General features: G+C 40.1%; 1 protein-coding gene across 2 annotated transcripts in view; it reads right to left on the bottom strand.

Moving 5' to 3' along the window:
* rab6ba (RAB6B, member RAS oncogene family a) overlaps nucleotides 1-6,262 on the bottom strand; it is a 51,846-nt gene extending 45,584 nt beyond the window's left edge. For both annotated transcript variants that reach the window (XM_024259089.2, XM_024259090.2), the window contains exon 1: nucleotides 6,017-6,262. In XM_024259089.2, coding sequence (XP_024114857.1) covers nucleotides 6,017-6,086 — 70 coding nt within the window. In that variant the 5' untranslated portion in view covers nucleotides 6,087-6,262. The remainder of the gene's footprint in view (nucleotides 1-6,016) is intronic.
* Between the last annotated feature and the right edge of the window lie 3,869 nt (nucleotides 6,263-10,131).

Below are 10,131 nucleotides of genomic sequence, written 5' to 3'. Positions count from 1 at the left end.
CAGCAGACCACACTAGATCTGACACAGCCTGGGCAGCAGACCGCGCTAGATCTGACACAGCCTGGACAGCAGACCGCACTAGATCTGACACAGCCTGGACAGCAGACCGCACTAGATCTGACACAGCCTGGACAGCAGACCGCACTAGATCTGACACAGCCTGGCACCGGAGCTCGCTAAACTGTCCACCAGGGAGCTGGCTAGCGCTGCCGTTGACACAGCTCCACAGGTTCTGTAACATTCTGTTCACCTGTCCCAGGTGTATCCCGCCTTTGTCCAACAGTAACAGGGACAGTCTCTGGGACCCGCAGCCCTCGCAGGTTAAGAAACTGGATGAAAGTTCAGGACAAAAATCCTTGCATTGAGGTGCTGTATTGAGTTTATTTTTCTACCCCTTTGATCTAGTCACTAAAAAAAGTCACGTCCCAAAGTCGAGTCCCTGATTGGTTGAAGCACCATGGAAGGGAAGTTTATGTTGATTTCAAAAGAATTAGCACTTTTGTTTAACAATAAATGACTTAATTCAACCGCTAACCATAAGAGAAAACAAAGGTTTTTGTGTCATCATTTATATTCTCTGAAAAATAGCCTAGAATTCATAATTTCTTCCAGGGTATGTAAACTTATGAGCACATATTCTTTCATAGACACGTTTTACAGACACCTCAACCACAGATTTACAGTTGTAAGTCTGTGTAAAGCAATAGACTTCTACTGACATAAATCGAAACATGCGAGTTGCTAAATCATAGCCACAGCAGTGGATTCATTCATGATTGATATTCACTCACTACAATGACCACAAACATACCAGGGACAGACCGCTTGGCTGTAGGCCTTTAGAAAGATGACATTTAAAGTGTGCACTAACTGAAGAGATTGGTCTTTACTGTGTACACTTTCAAGACCTCCAGTGGCAGAGTTCCAACACTTAAATCACCACAGCATGAAGTCATCATGTTCCACATAGGCACCTGAGGTTGCTAATGGTCTACCACAGGTAAAAGTTTACAACACTTATCTGATAGCAAAATGATCACAAGGAAACATGTAGACTTCTTCCTCATGTTCTATAAAAATACACTGCCGTTCTGTTAAGTTTAGAGCCCCACCAGTATGTGACACATCAACTACATCTGTAATACAAATGTGTGGATGTGTAGAATACATTGGGCTCTCGTGATACAGAAAACAATGTAATACATCTTAAAAATCCCTTGAAACCATAGAATGTTTGCAACTGAGGCCTTGACGGCAGAACAGTTATTTTAAATCACTGAAACTGCTGTGAACGCATTTGCAAGAAGTCCTCAGGTGCTGTGCTGTTTGCAACGTATCTGAGGGAAAACAAGTATTTCAACAAAATGAAAACAACTTTGAAGGCAATTTAACCTCAAATATTGGTTTCATGCAGGAGTTGCATCATATGGCTAAGTACAAAATTAAAAAAAACACTAAATGGTATCCTTTTTTTGAAAGTTAAATACATGTCATTTTACAGAACAGTGCAACACTGATTAATGCCCTCCTGTCAAAATAGATTTGATATCAGCTAAATGCCTGCAACTCTCGCTTTGACAAATTTCCCTTGAAGCCCCTTCACATCCATGGGCATCCACCTCTCAGCCTGCTACCAAGATGGAAAAATGATCAACGCTTAAAAACATCATTAACTATTCCCCTAGAGAAAGGGCGTTTGTAGCTGGTCAGGTTTACAAATTTACACCCCCAATATATTTACCAACAACTGATTATGTTTCGTGTTGTATATGTCAGCATCTTTTTTATAAACATAGCTGGTTTATATTGGACCAATGACGATTGTAAAATGAACAAAGGTTCAGTACATGACTCTGAAAACAAGGTGAAAGCTACAGATGGACAGAGACAACAGTGGAGGCATGCTGCAAGGCGGTTACTGAGGAGGTGACTGCTGAGAGGGGACGCTGATAAGCGTCCACGACATATAGATTGTCCGGAAACGGTGAGATGCAATATATATTACGTAGAAGTTGCTTTATGGGCCTGAATTCCTCCAAACACATTTCAATGAGAGCTCTACATTCTATCTGGAACGACATTTCTACATCGTTCTCCCAGATCACAAACAAAATGAAAGAGCCTCACCCTTTGACAGCTATCTCTGGTGCCATCTGTCCCATCTTCCTCACCCGTGTCCTCTCTTGTTTTTATGGTTACCTTGCTTGCAAGGCGTCTAATTTTACTTAGATGGAAGCCGTTGAATCCTCTATCCCACACAACGTGGATTAAGAAGTAAATCTTCTAAAACTGTAAAAAAAATCAGATTTCCACTGGAGGGTTCCCAAAGGCATTTCACAAAACATGGGACCTTTTTTTGTTTATATTGATGGACTGAACACTCCATTAGTTGCAGAGTAATTCATCTTTGGCTACAGGAGGAGAGCAATCATGGTCTCACTGTTTTTGTAACAAATGCCTTTTTTTATTTTATTGATTTTTTTCCATTTTTCTTTTTGCTGTTTGCTTACACTTGATTGCCTTTTTTTTCATTTTTCTTTTGTCGTGTTTTGTTTAATGAATCCCTGTGCTGTTTTTGTTGTGGCTCTTTATTATTTTGTGTACATATTTGTCTGATATAGAGGTTTACCATTATTATGCACAATTCCTTTTTCAGATTTTGTTCCTGTTTGCAAATACAAAAATTAAGAAACAAATTGTGGGGAAAAAAGAATTCTAAATGAAGATATGAATCACTTTTTGTTAAAATTACCATTAGTTCTAAAGATTTTATACCTAAAGTAACTAAACATTCTCACATGACTAATTATCACCTACATTTACTAGATAATAGTTCTGTTTTTGGTAACAGTTACACTATTTATACTTGCTTGCTAAAGCTGTTCTCTGTTTAAGTGTTCAGTGATAAATTATGCTAATGAAATAAAAATATGGAAAAACCTGAATCTGTTTATTTCATTTGTTCATTTTTAAAATGCGTTACAAAAGTATTGGATCAGGACTCGGTATCAGCAGATACTCAAGATCAAATGACTCATAATAGGATCAGGCCCAAAGAAACCTGATTGAGAAATCCCTAATAAATATAGTTTTGAAATGCAGACACACACCTTAAGACTCAAAAATAAGTCGAGTGTTTTTCCTGAACAGCTTTATCTTTAAACATTTACCTGCTGTATCACTTCCTGTAAGCAATTAAGCTGATCAGTCCTACATTTCTGACCTTAGGGGTTCAAAGTACCCCTCAGGTATTGATCCCAAACAGTCATTTTACTGTGGTGGTGATGATGGGAGGTTAAAGTAAACTCATAATCAATAAGACTTTTGGCCTTTCAAAGCCTGTAAAATAGCAAAATATTTATCTAAAAAGTGAAAAAAGTTATAATATTTTCAAATATTTCAATAGACACCTCTGTAAGAAATAATCAAAGTACCAGGTAAAAATGAAGTCAGACTTTTTACTTTCATAATAATCTAAGTCCAGTTGACTGCCTTTTCTTACCAACTACTCTGATGGAATCAACCTGCGTATTCTGGGATTTACAGACTTGTAAGGAGTGGCTAAGCTGATTCTGATGTTGCATAAAACTGCGATTAAAAAACATCCTTGATGAAACTTTTCACTAAATTTGAAATCAGGCTTGATGCTCAGAAGAGCAGGAGGAGCACATGTGGGCCCAAAAGTTGCTCTGGCCTGCCCCACAGGCAAGCAGAAAGTTGCATCATTAAAGGATTTAATTACCAAGTGTCCCACATTGCCGACGACATGAAACGGCTTGGTAATGAGAATGTTCCCCATCTATAATTTAGACTAGCAGTATGGGCCACTAATTTATGTTCATTAGAGACACGCTGGTGAATTAAGTACACTCTATTATGATTTGTTTGTGCAACTAAATCCCTGTTGGTTTGTTGTATTAATATAAATGAGAGCAGGAGCTAGTTTAAAAGCTCAGCATACATGCAATTGGAGTGAGGAAACTTTTTTGTTTGAAGTAATGTGTGGTAATGCTGTAAATCCCTGCAGCTAAATAATGCTTACAACAGCCAAATGAAGAGAAACGACCACAAGAAACTGCTAGGACCTTTATATGTTTGGAAAACTACTCCTTATCTGTTTTTTGGAAACTTAAAATATGTTACAAAGATTAACCCTCTTTGGAACAGATTTTCACTGGTGTTTAAGACAGGTGCACTTTTTTAATAAACTAATATTTAGGGCTGGGTTGATAAAATCAATTAATCGATTTAAGCTTAATAGTTCAATACTCGATGTATAAAAGTATAGATCAATAAAAGAAACATAAAGCAAAAGTCTGCTAGCTTGATGCTAGCATTTAATAGAATTTCCCATAGGACGACTAATGCTAACACTCGGTCAACCTAAACGTACATTGCTGACTAAATGAAGATCTTTATAAACTCACAGACATGAATTTTACAAACTTTTTTAAGGAAACATTTTTAAAGTAACCATTTGTGGGCCAAAACATTGTTTTTAACTCATTCTTTCTTCTTCTTCTGGAATAAGGTGTAATGCTATAGTGTGATCTCCACCTAGTGGTCAAACTGAAACGTCCTCCAGGAGAAGCAGAACAATGTTTCCAATGTTAATGATCTGAACATTTTAGTTAGAACTTCTCCTTTAGAGAATCCATGTAACACTGGATGATATTAACAATCTCATTATTTCACTGACTGGATCAGATTAATATTCAAAACATATTGTAATATTAATGTGTTTCTAAACAAATATGTAAACTCAAAATTGAATTGAAATGAGTAGATGAAAAGAATTGAAAAAAAATTGGAATCAAATCGATCGACGCTCTGGTGAATATAATTGTTTCTGGAAATCATTATTACCCAGTCCTATTAATGTTACATCATGATACCATCTCCAATCTGAGTCTTGGAGATGTGATCAGGTTTCCCTCCACTTAGTCAAGGTGTCCTGTGTGTCCTTACTTTTTTAATGGTTTTGATATTAGGTATGCCAGTCTGTTTCAAAATGAACCATTAGTCCATGCAGCATGACAGTGTGTGAATGTGTGTGTGAATGGGTCTGTGACTGAAGGGCTTTGGGCCCTCAAAGGAGGGTAGAAAGCACTATTCAAGTATACGCCATTTACTTTACCATCAGTAACTGCAGTTGTGATGAATGTGGTTCATGAGACCTGTGAAATGTGAGGGTGTCAAACTCAATCGCACAGGGGAAAACCCAAAACACACCTAAGGTCGCAGCCAACAGAATAAAAATTATTGAACACACTAAAACTACATTTTTAAAACTTTAACTTTTAACACAACTAAGAATAAAAATGCAGGAATATTATTCCAGAATAAATCAACTTAAACCTTAAATAACTTTCAAGATTTTACTCTCCATAAAAATGTATTTTGTCAATATTATACAAGTTACAAATGAGCGCAAGATAACATCGGACCATCAATGACAATAAAATAAAATGATCTGGAGGGCCGGATCCGGCCCCCGGGCCTTGACTTTGACACATATAGCCTGGATGGAGCAGAGCCTGCAGAGGCTTCAGTGAGGGCGTGGACGGCTGCGGATGATGGGGACTCGCATCAACCCGCGGTTCCCCTGGAGATGAATGACCGTGAACCCGCTCAGGACCCAGAACAATAGCGGGGCACGGACTGCAGACGCTCACCTTCCCCTCCAGTGCCAGCCAGGGTGTGTCTGAGCTCACCGGGGCGCGCGCCCCAACAACTTCTGCCCCGAGACCCGCGGCGTGCTGGCGGGGCCACGTTACGGCACCCCCGCTACACCCGGACCCACGCGGAGCTCACGCGCATCTAGGCGGACGTGTGAGCGTCAAAGCTCCGCGTGAACTCTGAGGCTGCGGGATACAGCGGGTGACGCTAGCATGCGCCCCGCCTTTAGCCGAGTCCGAGCGGGGTTCAACACACACAACTTCGACCAGACCAACGAGCTGGACACTCGGAGATGAAGTTTGCGACGGCAGCAGGTGGAGTCCAGAACAGGTCTTACCGCTCTGCTCCCCGAGGAAGACGAGTTTGAACTTTCTCAGAGGGTTTCCAAAGTCATTGCTGATGGACATGTTGGACGGGAGGGGCTGCAGGCTCCGTGGGACAGGCTGGCGGCGGTGGCGTCCTCGCGCTGGGGGAGATGCTCGGTTGGATGGGCGGCGACGGCTGCTGTTCGTGATGGGGACGCTCGCTCTGCTGCCTCACAGCAGCTGACGTCAGGGACGAGCTAGACCACGCCCTCTGCCGGGGCGCGAGCAGGAACTGCTGCGCATGCGCTGTTACTTCTGAAGGAGCTCTGATTTGAAAAATTACATCATTTATGTCAGAGCGGTGTATTTTCATTCCTTGTTTGTATGTTTGTATTCATGTGCATTATATATTGATATTTTTGTTCTGATCCTGGCATTTATGATAAAGCCATGACTTTTACTCATAGACCGCATATCAAAGTCAAGGCCCGGGGGCCGGATCCCTCCATATATTTTTATTGTCATTAATCGCCCGATGTTAACTTTCGCTGATTTCTAACTTCATCATCATCTTTATTTATAAAGCGGTTTAACACAATTTGAAATTGAAACAAAAAAAAAGCTGGAACATTAGAAGCTAAAAACAAAATAGAGCAAATGTAATAAATAATCAAATAAAAAGATAAAAACAATTAAACGACAGCATAAAGATACATGATAAAAGAAAACACTGAGGGTAAAAGCACAACAAAACTTGAATGTAAAATCCGAGCAACATCTCATGTGTGAATACAAGTTTGGCTATAAAAAACTTGTATAATTTTGACAAAATATATTTTGGAGAGTAGATGTAATTTAACCCTTTAACATCCAAGGCGTTGTCGGTGACGCTTAAACACAACATTTTTAACATACTGTAACTTTTCAAGCGTTTACACAGTAATTCCAGTAGATTCTGAAGGAGAAAAGCAGCGTGCACGCCGCTTTTCTCCTTCAGAATCTACTGGAATTGCGCTGATTGTGTAAACGGTTGAAAAGTTACAATAAACCAAAGAACACAAGTTACAGTTTTAAAAATGTAGTTTTTAGTGAGTTCAGTAAATGTTAATCCTGTTCAGCCCGCGACCTAAGGTGTGTATTGAATTTTGCCCCCTTTGACACCTCTGCCATAGACTGTAGATAGAGATGGACACAGCCGAGTGTGACGTCACCCATAGAAAATAAGCGTGCTTGAGATGACCAAGGCGGACGCAGCGCTGCGCAGATCACCACCAGTGTGGTGTATGCTGGTTAGCTGCTTGCACTAACGTCAAATGTGCGCCGTCATGAAGTGTTGTGGGAAAAGGGCGGGTTCAAAGCGCCTACCTAAGCCAGCGCAGCCAGAAAACAGGTACTGTGCTGGCTGCAAGTCACCTTGATGACTACAAAACAATGCACTGTGGGAAACAGTGTTCTGTCAGTTCTTGTGGTTCGATGCTATGCTGATCAGGAGTAATTGGAGCTAAATGAAGGAAATTAAGTATTTTGTAACTGTATCTGGAAGGTAGTAAATCTCTGATGAAAAAATAAACAAGATTTCAAATAATCTGTGGTTATGTGTGCATTGTTGCCTTCAAAAGTTAACTTTAATTTCCATTTTATTTATTTATTTGGGATAGTGCACATGAAATTCATCCAGCGGCAATTTTTTTTATCTGTTGTCCACTGACAGGTGTTAAAAATAATATACTAAGGGAGAGAGGCATATCAAAATTCAGTCTATCTTAAGGACAATCCCCCAACTCTCTGCTTAGTCTCGCCGACGATGCAGGCAAGGTGAGGATGATCTCAAACACTCCTAATGTCTTACTTCCAGCCCCAGTGAAATTAAACCAATTCAGACGCCATTTTTCAGTGATACGGACGCTGCCATTTGGAGCCAGACAACAGTGATTGGTCCAAGTTGGACTGAGTCCACGTCTCTATAGCAACTACAGTCACCAATCAGGAGAGAGCTTGTTTGAAGTCCACACCCCTTCCACTGAAGGCAGTTTAGGAGAATCTGTCAATTAAACGTTCGAGATGGGGCCAGTGGTCATCACATGGTTTCACTGAGGCATCTGATTGGTCAGTTTATAAACAAATATAAAGAAGAATATTCCTCTGGTGGATGATGGTCACAACAGTGGACAACTAATAAAAAGTCTCTCTCTCTTTATTGCCTTGGTTTCTGAGAAGGATAAAAAACATTTCTAAAAAAACAATCTGGACCAAGACTTTTATAGTACATGCATCAGAGGGATGTTAGGATTATCAAGAAGATGTTAAAAAATGTATCAGAGCCAGAATGGTTATTCTGACAAAAATAATGACTTTCTCTGCAGAAGTTTATGGGATTTTGGCTTCTTGGAGCCGGAGGATATTTCCTGTTTGGAACGCGAGGGGGGAGGGGTCACTCTGTCCAGCTCTCTTATGCAGTCAGTGCCTTTGCCTTTTATATCCTCCTGACATTAAAGACCTTCTCCAAGGACATTGGTGTTTTTAACATGTTCTTGTGGTAGTTTTCTCATGATGAAGGACATATATAAGGAAAAATAAGATTAAAACTGAGTTTCTGAGCATTTTTTTATTCAAAATGTTGTAAATCAGGAGTAGACAAAAAATTGCCAATTGAAAAAACTTACAGTTGTTACATACAAACTACAATGAGCGGATCACAAGCCTCCTGCTCCACTCCATTCTGATCATCCACTTACAGACAAATAGATCCATGAACGTCTTTGCTTTCCTCGTCTGAGCTGGAATCAGGATCAGAAATGTACAGCTGGATGGCTCCAATGTTGCTCGTCAACGCTAGAGATGTCACGCAGGCTTTTTGCTGTTGTCCAAGATACGTAAAGAGCTACGCCATATTGGAATGGTATAAAAACATTGAGACATGGTTTAGCAGACAGTAAAATGAACATAAAATGATTAATTTTGGTCTAATTTTAAAAAGGAAAAAAACTCTGATCACCAGAAAAATAATTCCCAGGTCATGGTCATGTTAAGGTCAAGGCGCCGTCCGCTTTAAAGCACGCGGAGCTGCTCGCGACGCAACGTTGTGGGATAAATTCATTCATCGCTGGGCTGGGGGCTCCTGTTCTACAAGTGGATCCCACCCAGTCACCCAGAGGCACCAACACGACAGCAGGCAGGCAGAATTTCGTACGCCACATCCCAGTTCACCTGTCGCAAGGAGATTCAGTTTTGATGGACTCTTCCATCTTCACTACTGATGAAATCCTGGTTAGTTTATTTTTCTCCTCTCAGTAATCTGATTACCAGCAGGTTGTGTTGTCTGATCTGAGGTCTAACACACATACAAATACCACGATCATCCTCCATAAACATAAAGATGGGTTGTCCTGACAGAAAACATGGAAATAGTGTGAAGTCTAAAGCTGTCATTGACTTTGAAGAGACGACAAGATCAGCCTAAACGTTCATTATTGAGAGTAAACTCACTCAGATCTTGTTCACATGTTTTCTAGAAGTTTTCCTTTATCAGCTGACAGCAATAATTTACTAGTGAAAAGTCACATTCTAGTTTTTCCAGATCTGTTTGTACAATTGTAGCACAGCAGTAAACAGACATCTAGACCATTCCAATATGGCGTCTGACTTTACGAATGCAACAAGCCAGCATGTCATCTCTAGTGATTAATCTCATTGGTTGCACAGCTAATGTAAGCTTAGGGTTATGAGGAAGCTAGAAAGAGTCTAAACAACGGGATGATGGGATACCAGCGGAGGCTTACTCCCTGCCAATGGTCCCGCCCAAACTCAGATGTGAACTTCTAATGAACTCCTGTAGCTCCACTGAAACTATGTCAAAGTTGTTTTTTGTTTCATTTTGGCTAAAAACTGCATAATCCTATTACATGTTATCAATGAATAAATAAAAAGGAAAAATACCAAGCATGGGACAAACAACACAAAGATGCATTCATGTATGTCTTGTTATCAGGAACGTACAACATTTCAAAGCCCAAACAATCAATATTTTCCAACTTTTTAGCATTTCTCTTTTACTTTTTAAATCACTGGATATATTATAATTTGCAGGTTCTTGTTTCCTGGTTGGCCAAATATTTATTTACGTTTCCAAATGAGGGTGTTGAGCTGG

This window comes from Oryzias melastigma, linkage group LG4, assembly GCF_002922805.2.
Source record: "Oryzias melastigma strain HK-1 linkage group LG4, ASM292280v2, whole genome shotgun sequence".
Classification (NCBI taxonomy): domain Eukaryota; kingdom Metazoa; phylum Chordata; class Actinopteri; order Beloniformes; family Adrianichthyidae; genus Oryzias; species Oryzias melastigma.
This window is presented reverse-complemented; position numbering and strand designations above follow the sequence as displayed.